This window comes from Pezoporus flaviventris, unplaced genomic scaffold (assembly GCF_033815535.1).
Source record: "Pezoporus flaviventris isolate CSIRO_AGI_PZ_B2104156 unplaced genomic scaffold, CSIRO_AGI_Pfla_v1 ptg000002l, whole genome shotgun sequence".
Lineage (NCBI taxonomy): Eukaryota > Metazoa > Chordata > Aves > Psittaciformes > Psittacidae > Pezoporus > Pezoporus flaviventris.
The window spans coordinates 670,176-684,511 of NW_026892550.1; the positions used below are offsets into that span (position 1 = coordinate 670,176).

At 40.1% G+C, this 14,336-nt stretch overlaps 1 protein-coding gene across 1 annotated transcript in view; it reads left to right on the plus strand.

The window, feature by feature from the left end:
* The first annotated feature begins 9,464 nt into the window (after positions 1–9,464).
* CTNNA2 (catenin alpha 2) overlaps positions 9,465–14,336 on the plus strand; it is a 452,176-nt gene continuing 447,304 nt past the window's right edge. The window contains exons 1-2 of the mRNA XM_061466251.1: positions 9,465–9,574; positions 12,400–12,514. Coding sequence (XP_061322235.1) covers positions 9,526–9,574; positions 12,400–12,514 — 164 coding nt within the window. The 5' untranslated portion in view covers positions 9,465–9,525. The remainder of the gene's footprint in view (positions 9,575–12,399; positions 12,515–14,336) is intronic.

A 14,336-nucleotide genomic window follows, 5' to 3' on the forward strand; every position in this document is an offset into this window, starting at 1 on the left:
AAATATGCATGTAAGTCAAAGAAAACAAATTGGCTCTCCTGAAAACTGACTTTTTCCCTGGTAAGATACAAAGTAAGAAACTTTGAAATGGTGGCATGGTTAGGAAATTATACACAATGGTATACACAATGATGCTAACATTTTATGCTACTGCTGCGTATGTACAATGTAAATATCAGCTGTCACTAGATTATCTTGCCGCCTCCTGCTTCTGTAAGTAATCCATTTAGCTAAAGCTGGGGAAACATTAAACAAACCAACCCCAACGTGTTTATTCTTCACATCAAATAATTTTCTTTATTTGATGGCTAAACAAATAATGGATAGTACCAGTCAGTTCCAGTTGCTTTCCAGACGTGAATTATGTTGCCATGGAGCATAAACCTCTGGATGTTGCTGGCCTGTCTGACCTACACTGGCACAGTTGTAATTAGCAGGAACTCTTAAATCTATATGCTTCTTATCTTAATGGAAAGTACTGCTATATATATAGTTTTCACTGCTAGAGTTCAAGGGTTCTGGAACTCAGTTTGATCAAAGCTGAATTTAGTTCCTGCTGGAGTGTGTGAATCGGCTTCTCTGGAAACATGGGTATTTGTTGATGACCTGCAGTGTGTTCACATGGCTGTGAAGAATTGTCTGAAATGAAGTCAGATCCCTTTGCTTTTGTTTTGTCGCGGGTTTTTTCATGTCTTGTTAAGCATACTTAAGTAGCAAGTTCTCCAGGTGCAGTGCAGTGATAGGTTTATGTTTTGATTGAACCAAGCTTTCCCTCTACCAAACTCAAAGCAGTGTGTTTTCATATGCTGTCAGAAATGGGATGCTGGAAGGAAGAGATGCGATTAGTGTAATCACCTGGATAACATGCACTGTATCTTTTAATGAAGCCAGTCCTATTTAAAGTAATCCTTACCTCTGAGGCAGTAATGTTCTGGATTTCAAACAAGCAGGGGTAGAAAATCCATCTCAGGACCTTGTGAATTGTTCCCTGTAAGTATTTTCCCTATTTCAAAAAAGCAGTTTATTTCTATTAAGAACTTGTTTAATTTTAGCTTTCACACACTGGATTTTACTGTACCTTGGCCTGGATTGAGGAGTCTGTTAGGAGAAGCTTTTTATTTCTATGATCTCTAAGGTTCTCTTAATTGAAAATATATAAATCTACGATAGCAACAGTAATTTTGTAACTGCTGTATAACGAGGTCGTGAGAGGTTAATGTTGACTTGTCAGCCGCACTCTGGGGTCATTCTGTCTACAAATTTTAAGGAAAAGCACAACACTTTTTTCCTATTTTTCTGCTATGTCTTCAGTATTCCCTTATTAAGGAAAAATAAGGAAAAATCCTGTTAGTCCAAATCTGTAATAAAATAAAGACAGTTAACAGGGTTTAGGAAGTCTGGTCTTTCTAAAGGGAAATTTCATTCCTCTACAGTTGTGTCTAGGTTTTAGTACAAAAGATATTTTTTAATTTAAGTTATTTTTATTAAGCATGTCATCTGCATTGTTCTGGCTTTGGATGTCACCTTTTTCATTAGGAATTGTGTGTGTTCTCTGATTGTCTGCATTTCTTCTTTTTGAACACGGCACTGCTCCAAATGGGAAATACAGACCTTTATTATCTCTAATTAAATTAATTCATTTGAGAATATAATGGTGATCTGTTTCTTATGCACATTTCATGTATTTCCAAGTGTTTCCATACTTCTGAAAGTAAGTTTTCAAATCCTGCAAACACACAACTAGGAATGACTGAAGTCTTTGGATAGCATCATTGATCATAGAATCCCAGACTGGTCTGTGTTGGAAGGGACTTTGAAGCTCATCCAGTTCCAACCCGCTGCCATGGGCAGAGACACCTTCCACTAGAGCAGTTTGCTCTAAGCCCCATCCAGCCTGACCTTGAGCACTGCCAGGGATGGGGCAGCCACAGCTTCTCTGTGCACCCTGTGCCAGCGCCTCAGCACCCTCACAGTAAAGAATTTCCTGCTTATATGTAACCTAAATCTCCCCTATTTAAGTTTGAACCTGGTACCCCTTGTCCTGTTGCTACAGTCCCTGATGAAGAGTCCCTTTCCAGCATCCTTGTAGGCCCCCTTCACATGCTGGAAGGCTATCTATGTGTTTTGCTTTATTTAAAACATTCATCAGCATAAGAATAACATCAGGAAAAGTTTCAATAGTAAGAGCTGAATCAGAATTAAGCAACTTAGTCTTTACTCTTAAAATGTATTTTCATCATTACAGACTTTTACTCCATCTTTCTGGGGGTTAGTGGAACAGTGGTAAATAATTATGGAATGGCACATGTAGCTTCTATCAGAGTAAGAGTCCTGTTCTGAATGGATTTACTAAGGACAGAGCAACTTTCTTTAACATGTTTAAAGAAAGAGCAAATTTCATGAGCACAAGGTTAAATGACAATATTTTGCTAAGATTTATAGGAATTTCTCAGAGGCAATTGATGAACAGATTGACAAATGCAGATACCAGCAGCAAGACACTGTGTGCCTCTAGAAGCGCGTGGGAATGTTCAGTAAGGTTATTAATGACCCTTCATATTAATTGCTAAGGAAAATGTCAACTGTGCTCCCACGGGGCTTTGTTTGAAAAACAGTTCTGTTTATTGTGTTAATTATGGAGCTGGAAAAAGGAACAGCTCCTCCATAGCGTGGAAGCTTGTGGACTTTACAAGAGCAAGGGTAGGCTGTTGCCATCTAGTATGTCACAGTGAAATTGTACAAGCTTTGGGCCGGTTGTATCTATAGTTCGGATAACTAAAAGATTTTATTCGGTGCAGGAAAATAGTGTTGCATCTGTAGAAACAAGAGCAAAACCCTCGTCATTAGAAGAATTAAGAGTCAGATAATTTGAAACTTAATGAAGGAGAAAGATGCATAGAGATAATAGTAGCAGCATTGGTATAGTAATAAAACTAGCAGGGAAATAGTCTTCATAAAAATGAACCAAAGCACAACACAGCACAAAACCCCCTGAAGCTTTGACTCTCCATAGGAAAACGTGTAAATTGTTTCATCTGCAGGTAGCAATGGTTGATCTTGTGGAATAAAGAGCTGTCTTTCAAAGAACTCGAGAAAAGCTGCAGGGAAATACAGAAGTAAGGTTAATCAGAGTTTCCAAGTATGAGGAATTGTAAATAGGGTATTTTTAGTGAAAGGATGACCCCTGCATGAAGAAGCAGAAGTGTGCCAAGTCCTGGTTAGAGCCAAGGTCAGGAACTTTGTTTTGAAAAACAGTTGGAATTTGAGCTGCAAATTCTGTGTTATAAGGGAAGCAAATGTGCATTTGCTTAAACCGAAGATGCTTAATACTTCTCTGCTCTTGTAAAATGTAAGGTTTAACTAATGCCAGTTAATACAATGAATAACAAGAGGTTAAATAGATTTAGAGACAAATTTTATTTCCACTTCCCCCCCACCCCTGCCTTGTCACCTGCAAGATGTGAGATTAATATTTTCATAAGAAGAAACAGAACTTGAAAAATGTGTTTAAAAGTTATGGTTTTATTACTAAAAAAGGAGTGTCATTTATATAAACTGGTCGTAGCTACAATCAAATAAACACCTCATACATATATTGCTTTGCTGTATGCAGAAATTTGCTATCATCTGGGGGAAAATATGATGGAGGGAGAATGCAGAGCAAAGGATCTGCACCAAAGACCCGATTTAAAATAGTTTGGTTTTCCTGGCCTTGCAGTGTGACCCTGCATGAACCAGCATCCCAGCAGCAGTGAGCTCAGAGGCTTTGATCACATCCAGAACTCTGTGAGAAGACTTTTATTAGAGAGCTGTGTGAATACAGAGCGGTTTGTGGAAAAGTCTGTGGTTGCACAGAAGTGACTTGGCAATCTTTTGTTGGGGCTTGGGTTCCCTTGTGGGATAGATTCCTTAAAAATTGTTTCACTGAGCATTTTAGGAAAGTCTACTTTGACTGCAAAAGTTCTTTAGTGGAAAAAGGCATCTTCTTATGAATAATGGAAGATAAATTATTTGAATATATTTTATGTATGGCTGTTAAAAACAGATTTCAAGTACTTTAATTGCTTAAAGTTCTTAGAGTAAAGCAGTAGAACTGTTTCACATCAAACAGTTCTAATATATATTAGGGCAAGCATATAGAATCATAGAATGGTTTGGGTTGGAAAGGACCTTAAGGTCATCCAGTTCCAACACCCTGCCATGGGCAGGGATGCCTCACCCTAGACCAAGTCACCCAAGGATCTGTCCAGCCTGGGCTTGAACTCCACCAGGGGTGAAGCATTTACCACTTCTTTGGGCAACCTGTGCCAGTGCCTCACCACCCTCACAGAAAAGAGCTTCTTCCTTATATCAAACTGGAACTTACCCTATTCCAGTTTAAACCCATTACCCCTTGTCCCATCACTACATCTCCCTATTTTTCACCCTTCCTAGGGATAGTCCTCCCCATATCACCAACTTATTTATGGAGAACCAACCATTAGATTTTTAGGTGTTTTAAGAATTGGGTATTGTGTCTAACATGCTCATAGACTGAGGATCTTCTGTGTAGTGAACCTGAGAGTTGAATTCATCGTCCAGCTTCTTGTCCCAGTGTCCTTAGATTCAAATTAAAGTTTGTTGAAGCCTCTTTCTGAGGTTTAGAAAGGGCCTACTGGGGACTGGGTGAAGCTCAAAGGTTTGCTGCACTAAAGGGGGTGTAGGTTTGTAGAGCTCCTGCCACATAGTGGTATTATGTTCCTCGGGGCTGACTCAGGCAATGTTGATGTGAGATCCCAGGCAGGTACAGTCTAGAGTTGTAGATGTGTGAGCCTTTAAACTAGAATATTTCTAAGCCATATTGGATTAGAAAGCCAATAATATATGCTATATTGTCCTGGGTTCAGCAATAGCAGTCATTTTTTCTCCTTCTTAGTAGCTGGTGCAGTGCTGTGGTTTTGACTTTCAGCCTGGGAAAAGTGCTGCTAACACCAATGTTTTCAGTTGCTGCTCAGTAATGTTTAGTCTGACCAAGGACTTTGTGAGTCTCATGCTCTGCCAGGAAGGAGGGGGAGCCGGGAGGAAGCAGAGACAGGACATCTGACCCAAACTGACCAAAGAGGTATTCCATACCACAGCACGTCATGCCCAGAATGTAAAACTGGGGGTAGTTACCTGGAAGGGCTGGTTCACTGCTCGGTTGGGCTGGGTATCTGTTGGCGGGTGATGAGCAGTTGTATTCTCTTCCCTTGTTATTTCCCTTATCATGATTACTATTGGTGGTAGCAGCAGTGATTTGTGTTCTTATCTCAGCCCATGGGAGTTACATTCTTTTGATTCTCCTCCCCATCCCTCCGGGGGAATGAGAGAGAGACTGCGTGGTTCTGATTTATGGCTGGGCTTAAACCATGACATATATAAAGCAATTTGAACATTAAATCCACAAGCTTTGCACATAATTTTGAAATGTATTATGACTCTTTTTATTTAAAGCAGAAGCTGCAGCAGGTCGAGGAGGTGGGTGTAGGTGGAACCTTTCTCTTACACTACCCCTTACACTGCAGTTTGCATGTTCCCTGTGAGTTCTTCATGTGTCCTCTTTGATTTCTGAAGGCAATTTGCTCTCCTGGCTCAGTCAGGTCTTGGTGTAGGCAGTTTCCTCCAAGACTGAGCTGGTTAATGTGACTGAAAAGTGTGAATGACTCAGCCATTGCCTTTTTATAGCTTTCCTCTTTCTGTGTCAGGGCACCGCCTGGTCACCTTCCCACTGGCTTGCTTACCAAGATAATCCTTCCCTTGTCAAGGCCATTTTCCTCCTTACTTGGTGCCTTATTGGCTACAAGTCTTGAGTTTGCCCAATAGGCTGCTTCCATTTAAGAACTTTGTTTTGTTGAGGCCAGACCAGAATCTGAGCCCAACGTGGAGGTGGAGGGTTCACAGAATAGGAAAGGGCTGCGAATCCAAAAGAAAGTTGAGAGCTTAAACCTCAAATTAAAAATTCTCTGCATGGTTAACCTTGGGAGTGGGGCCTAAACATTTATTTTAGCTTGTTTTTTTTTCCTGCCAAAAGTGTTAGGAAAGAAGAGAGAAGAGTCATATATGAAACAAACTAAACAAGTATGTCAAAACCTTATTCAAACATGGAATTATGGAGTGGTTTGAGTTGGAAGTGACCTAAAGCTCATCGAGTTGCATCCCCCTGCCAGGGGCAGGGGCACCTTCCACTAGAGCAGGTTGCTCCATGCCGCATCCAGCCTGGCCTTGAACACTGTCAGGGATGGGGCAGCCTGTGCCAGCGCCTCAGCACCCTCAGAACGAAGAACTCCTGCCTAATGTTTGATCTAAATCAACTCTTTCAGTTTAAGCATGGAGAGACAGATATTCCTACAGATATTCCTACAAAACATCTTGCTCCAGTTTTTTTCTCCCTTCCCCCCTTGCTTCTTTCTCCTTTTTTTTAAAGAAAGGTGATGGGAACTGCCCGTGTCAACTGATTGTTTCAACTGATCTGCTGGAGGCTGTACTAGGCTGTCATTGAGTAATGATAGGTGCTTTTATCTGTAGAAAGGGATGCTCTGTATTCTCTTTTCTATTGCTCTTTTAGTCCTCACTGTTAGTCTCTATCCTCTTAGCATTTTCCCTTTATTTCCCTTCTTCGCAATTGTTATGCAGTCATTCTTCTGCTTGTATTCTCCTATTAGTACAAGCAGAGGATGGGCAGATGGATTGAGAATAGCCTTGGAAACCAGGCTCCTTTGAGCATCAAGCTTTTGCAGGGGCACTTTACAATGCTCAGGTCAGATCTCAAGGTATGTCTGCGTTGCTCAATACTGCAGATTAACATAAGGAAACAGCAGAATCACAGCTATATATATACTTCCAGGTATCACTGCAGTTCTCTGCCAGCCAGATCAGCCAGATGGTGGGTTTCTAGGACTGTGTGCAGTGCTGGTCCTTCTAATGCCCAAGCTAGTTTGTCCTGATCTCCAGCCTACCCTGTACCCCTATGAGGGAATTCAGAGCCAGGCTGGGCATCTCTCATGTCATGCTGTTATACTCTGTAGGCATACTTAAAGATGTAACCATTCGTGTATTTAGACTTCTAGCTCCCAGTGAAGCACATAAATGCATGAAGTCAGTCAGAATTTTTCTGCATGTCTCTCAAGAGCTATAGAATCTACATCTCTACATTGTGCTGTAAGGAATTCTGTACTCTTCACATAAATCTGTCTGTGTAGAGAGGTGTTTGTTTTGACATGGTTATCAATACAAGGATGCAAACCAAGAAAGCACAAACTGTCTGTTGTTCAGTTTCTCAGTCTTCTTGAAACAGTCATCTGTGTGTATGCTGCCACTGAAGAGGCACTTTTGCGTCCCCTCAGCTTACTTTCTACCTTGCTGGACATCTTTCTTTCTCTTGGAACAAGTCCAGAGGAGGGCCACGAGGATGATCAGGGGACTGGAGCACCTCCTGTATGAAGACAGGCTGACAAATGTTGGGGCTGTTCAGCATGGAGAAGAGAAGGCTGCGTGGAGACCTCATAGCAGCCTTCCAGTGTCCGAAGGGGGCCTATAGGGATGGTGGGGAGGGACTCTTCATTAGGGACTGTAGTGACAGGACAAGGGGTAACGGGTTCAAACTGAAACAGGGGAAGTTTAGATTGGCTATAAGGAGGAAATTCCTGTTAGGGTGGTGAGGCACTGGAATGGGTTGCCCAGGGAGGTTGTGAATGCTCCATCCCTGGCAGTGTTCAAGACCAGGTTGGACGAGGCCTTGGGTGCCATGGTTTAGTGTGAGGTGTCCCTGCCCGTGGCAGGGGGGTTGGAACTAGATGATCTTAAGGTCCTTTCCAACCCTAACTATTCTATGATTCTATGTTTCTAGAAGTGAATCTAAATTTTTACCCTCCAGTAGCAAATACACCGTTAGAAGTACAGACTTGTATTGTACAAGTATTGCAGTAAAGTATTGCCAGTCTAGCATTGCCATCAGATTAATCCTACAGATCTGCTATGAATCGGGTAGAATGGGTTTCTACTTTATTCAGTATGAAATGTTTAGCATGTCTTCCATGGCTGCAGTGTTCTGCATTGCAGATGTGAACTGGACTAACACCTAGAGGCCTGTTCTAGGCTGGCAAGGTTTATAATTATATTAAAATAATCAGGTTGCTTTGGCAAATGGTACCTTTGCTCATGTAAAGTTAAGTTGCAGCATAGAAGTGAGATGGACTGTCACCTATGAGCAGTTTTTGGCAGTTAGAATGCACATGTGTAAGTTGCAGGGAAAGTGGATCTGTTGCAGAGGAAAACAACACAGCATAGTGTGATGGACTAACAAGTAATTTCATGTGCAGAATATGTTGGTTTTGTAGAAGGCTCCTAAAAGTGAAGTTCTGCTGTGTGAGAAAGGTGTGTGATCAGGGTGGTGGGGTAAGATTTGTGGCGATTGTTGTTTCAACAAAGATTTCTGCTAACATGGAATTTGACTTTCATATAGGAATCCAATGATTTGTTGACTAAAGTAAACACTTAATTGCTTTACAGACAGGCTTTGACAATAGACTGCCTAAACAAATGTTAACATTGAACCATAATGGCCTGGGTGGAGATACTTCTGTATTGCTGTATTTAGGGAAGCCAAAAAGCTTAAAGCAAGACAGGCATATTTTGGCACATGCTTAGGGAAGAAAAAACACAGCGAAGAAATAGAATTAAGTAAATATATAATTGCGAAAGTGTGGAGCTAGTGTCAGGATTAGGACTGTAATGATGAGTGTGCTTCTTTAGCAGTATTATTACAGTGCTATTAACATACTTTCCTTATTTAGTAATATCAGATTTTAAATGCAGACTTGATAATCACACTCTGCCAGTTGATAATAATATATGTGAACAGCACAGATTGTTTCACTGAAACTTTCTGCTAAAAAATCTTTGCTTAACTCTGCAATCATAAAAACACCATGTGAATTTTAATTCAATGTAATTTAATCCCCAAACCAATCAGTGCATGTTTCTAAATTACAGGGGTTGGAACTCAGATGAGAAAACCTAGTTTCACATTCTGAAGAAAGACTGGGTTGTTTTCCAAGTATGTTGCCATTAAAAAAATGATAATATTTGGGAAACTTCAGGGGAAAACAACAAATTTTAAGCTACTTAAGAAAATAGTGGATATCTGTCTAGTCTAGAAGGTAATAAGAAAGGAGATCTTACTTATTGCTGTTACTATTTTCTATCATAATACTCTTACCTTTATATGAGAAATATTGGTGGTACCATTATCCCCTGCTCACACAGGCTCTTTTCCTCACAGGTGTAAGTTGTGAAGCGCACCCAAAGCCAGGTGTAAGTTGTGAGCACACCCAAAGCCAGGTGTAAGCTATGAAGCAATTTATCTTTTCAGTGAAGTACTTAAAGCTGTGGTTGGGGAGTACTTGGTCAGATAGCCATAAGACAGAGTCAGGGATCTTTCTTTTATCCTTTGCTTTAGCCAACTGAGGAGTCCTTGTTGACTTGCTCAGTCTGGGGAGATCTCTGGAAATGGCAAGGAAGAAATATTCCACCTATTTGTGTGCATACACTTGGGCAGGTAATTTCTTTTTAGTCTTTTGTCATTTAAAATTGCTGTTGTGACAGCAGCTGGAGAAGTGTTGAGGGAAATGCACTAATTTGACTTTTGATTTTTCCTTCCTTGCTTTTGTGGGGTAGGTTTCCCTGTAAATGAGTTTCTCACAGGGTTTTAATATGGCATTTTCTTGTGTGCATCCTCTTTATAGTTGAAAGAGTTGCTCACCCTTTCATACTGGATTTTGAAGGATATTTTTAGTAGAAGTTGAAACTGAGGCAGTATTCTGATTGAAACAACTGATCATCCAGGTTATCTTTTGTGTTACGTGTGTGACTGCCATCCACTGAGATTAGTTGGTTTTGGGCTATGTTACAGCTTTCAATACATCTTTGTATAATAAGAGGTCTATGTTTCAGAGCCAATGTTAATAGTGAGGAAAAGTGTGCTTATTAAAATCAAACTGTGGTTGCATTTAAAAGCATTATGACTCATAAATTATTGACTAAAATAATTGCCTATTTAAAACTTACTTTTTGAATACAGAGACCAGCTGGACTAGAAACTATCTGTATATAACAAAGGTTCTGAAAGATGATCAAGCTGTTGGAAAAATGAGGATATCTCCCACATTAACTATGCTTAAAGCAACTAGAACCTGTCTCTTGGTTTTCTTTAATCACATGTATGGGTGTTTTCAGCATTGTCAAACATGAAGCCTACAGATTTTCTGCGGAAGAGTGGAAACTGAATGATAGCAGTTTTGGCACGCGCTAGATATTATCAGATGATCCTGCTACCAAATGTTTGCAAAGGCGAGGAGGCTGAGGGCTGTTTTTTTTAATGTGATTTATAAATACATTGATTAGGAAGTTCTGATCCGCCTCTCTTCTTGAGCAAGTATTTTAAGTTGTCTGCTAGTAACACGGTGAAAAGCTTTTGCAGACTGTGAAGGATTTTTGCATAGGCTTCCTAGCCTGGTAAAAAATTGTGAGTTACAGCAATTAGTCAAGATGTTCTCCTGAATAAAGCAGTAGAAATTATTTTGTATATACTAGATAATGTTGCTAAGTACTGAGTATGTACCTTATTGAATTAAGCTTTATGAGGTAGATTATTATTCCAGGAGCAACAGATGAGCTTCTTTTGACTGTGTTCACTGGGTTGTGCATTGGTTTTTGGAGGTGTTTTTTGTGTGTTACTGAAATGAGCTTGTCAGTTAAACACGGTTTTCTGGAGGAAACAGTTTTAAACTTCTGGGCTATTATTGTATGGGGGGGCTTGATACAAGTCCAGAGAAGGGTCATGAGGATGATCAGGGGACTGGAGCACCTCCCATGTGAAGATAGGCTGAGAAAATTGTGGCTGTTCAGAGTGGAGAAGAGATGGCTGCGTGGAGACCTCATAGCAGCCTTCCAGTAGCTGAAGGGAGCCTATAGGGATGGTGGGGAGGGACTCTTCTTTAGGGACTGTAGTGGTAGGACAAGGGGTAACGGGTCCAAACTGAAACAGGGGAAGTTTAGATTGGCTATAAGGAGGAAATTCTTTCCTGTTAGGGTGGTGAGGCACTGGAATGGGTTGCCCAGGGAGGTTGTGAATGCTCCATCCCTGGCAGTGTTCAAGGCCAGGTTGGATGAAGCCTTGACTGATATGGTTTAGTGTGAGGTGTCCCTGCCCCTGTTGGAACTAGATGATCTTAAGGTCCTTTCCAACCCTAACTATTCTGTGATTCCATTCTATGATTCTATGATTTGTACCTCGTGCAATGTACAATATGATATTGCATTGTCTTTCCCTGCTATAGTTCTCATGGTGTTGTATGTATATGTGACTTCTAATTTTTTTAATTTTAAAACAAAAGCAAATATTTAAACCAGAAATATTTAAAATGAGGACGTTTTTACCAAAGTTTTCTCTGTCTCTTTTTTCATGGACATTTGCTTACATGGAGCATTGATTGTCACCAAATACTTCTGTCTCTTTGAAACACCTTCCCCCACCCTCTTTTTTTTTCCCAGTCTCAGCTTCACTTCTGACTCCTCTACTTCCTTGCTTCTCCTGCCTTGGATGGTGAAGTGGGGATTAAGGAGTGGGGTCTGCAGTCAGTTTGTAATGCTTCAGCTCTACCACTTCTTCCTCACTGTTCTCTTGGTGGAGTGTGGGTTCTCTCCTGTGCTTGCTCACCATGGGATGCAGTTCCCCCCGGGACATTTCCATCTGCTGTGGTGGTTTGTCCTCTATGACCTGCAGTAATATCTGCTCTGTTGTTGTCCTTTATGAGCCGCAGAGGAATATCTGCTTTACCATGGTGTTCTCCAGGGGTTGCAGGGGAATCTCTGTAGCATTTCGTTCTCTGACCTTGGGGTTGCAATGATTTCTCACACTTTCTTTACCTCACTCCTGGTGCTGCCAGCACTGTTTTGCCTCGCTAGATGTGTCACCAGCATCACTAATGGGCTCAGCTGTGTCCCGTGGTGGGTCCATGCTGCCTCTAACATGGGACAGCCCTGTCCTCTTCTTGCAGAGCCCACTTTTCAGCACCTGCCACTATCAAAACCTTACCACAGACACCCAGTACAGCATGTATACAGCTTGATAGGGTATCTGTTATTAAGGGGTGTAGGAGAGAAGAAATTTCTGAATATAAATGTTTAAGCACTTGGTGGATATGGCAGTGGTGCACCCGGGAGTTCCCAGCTTTCAGTAGAGGAGTGCTAGCAAGATTATGGAGAAGCATTTTATATGTGAATGGGAGCAGTGTATATGTTATTCCCTAAATAAATTATAGGTAGTATTTGAATATTACACTAATAACTTTCACTGATGTTTTGTGCTTTTGTCTGTTCTAGGGAGTATGACTTCTGCAACGTCACCTATCATTTTGAAATGGGACCCCAAAAGTTTGGAAATCAGGACTCTCACAGTAGAGAGGCTATTGGAGCCGCTCGTTACCCAGGCAAGTACCTTCAGTTTCTTTTGTTCTTCCTTTAACCAGATGCTATATTTACTCATTTTACACAATTATCTTAATAAGCTTTGATGATAAAAACTTGAACATTTTTTGTTTGTGGTCTCTGGTGCAAAGCTCTGTTCAAACATGTTTAGAAGTTCTTGCTCTAAATAATTTATAGTTTCAAAGTAAGAGCGGGAATAGAGTAGCAACAACTATTTACCTTATGCTTGTCTTTTAAAAGCAGTATAGACTATGAAACAGACAATTTAAGACAGGGATCTGACTGAGCACATGCTCTTGGTTTGTTGTTATATCATGGAAGACAGGTTCACATTGAAAACGAGCCAAACCAACCAAGTACATTAAAGAACCTGTAACCTGTTTTGTTTCATGCTGTGATCAATGAGGAGTGTATGCTCAACCAGTTAGCTTTCAAGTGAGTAGAATCTGTGAATAGAAGGTAATACATTTGTCCAGTGGTCTAAAATGAGCAATGTGAAAGTGTTGCTAGGTAATGTGCATAATGTATATATTAGTGTTGCCCGTTTTTTAACCAGGTAGACCAATTTATGGTTGGAGAATATTTTTGTATATCTGTATATATCATGTTTTCTGTGTCTGTACAGATTTCATGTGGTGTGCATGCATGCAGAGGGGCAGGAACTGTGCAATCACATAAGTAGACATCAAACTTCCCTCACTGTTAGTTCAATTTGCTGACTTTGTGGCCTAGTGCCTTTCTGTTTCTGAGTTACCATTAATAATGGGAAGCTGGTTGCATAATTTTATTCTATTATTTAAAATACACAAGTAATTTTTCTTCTACGAATGCTCATTATATTAAAAATGAATTCCAGTCCACCTGTTACTAACCATGTTCTTGTGGATGTTGTGGATTTTGGACTGGTCTGCTGGGTAAAACGTAAGCCTTTTGAATGTGAGAACAGACTTGATGTTTTTGTTTTCACAATGTGAGAGATGAAATATAAATCACTAGTATTTTGATTCCTCAAAAAGGATGTCTGTGTGGTTTCTATGCTACTTACAGTGTGTCATTTTTTGACAGAAATTACACCCATTCTTTTTTTGTTAAAAATGAAGTTATCTTTCTACAAGTTTCATTATAAACCTTGATGATATTGTTGTTGGTATGGAACTGAATTCATTTTGATACCAACTGAAAATGAGGTTATGAGCTCTCTTCTTCTGGTTCTGATGTTGCCATATGAAGTGAAGCTGCTATGACCTGTTGTGAAAAGAGCAAATAATTGAGTCTTCTATGAGTGAATTTCCTGTTTTCCTTTCAGTTTAGTTTTCAGTACCTTGCCTCAAAAAAGAGAATATATCGGCCAAAAAGTGAAAATATCATTGTATTTAAATAGTTTCTCAGATTGCTTGTGTTGACTTTTGGTATAGGTAGATTTGTATTTGATAACACGACTCAATAAATGTAAGTAAAGAAATTACAAGTTGAACTAGAGGACTTGGATATCTTCACTTGTGGAAATGAATGTGCCCGAGATCCTTACCTTTGTATTGTGACGAGGAGCAATGTATTTCTAGTTCAGCAGTATGTCGAGAAGACTAGAGGAAATAAAGTGCAGTCAGGAAGGAGTAGCAAAACGTTGGGCTATTGTTTTATTCAGCACTGATGAATATTTCCATTCTCATTTCTTTTTGCAGGTTTATAGATAATATGAACACGTTCAAAAAGGTTTTTGAACATATACTTTAGTTTTTTTTGCATTAGAGAAATAAGTAGTTTTAGTGATTTTTCCTTTATTTTGAATCTAGCAAAGTACGTTTGACTACAGCATGTTTTTGTGAGCTGCA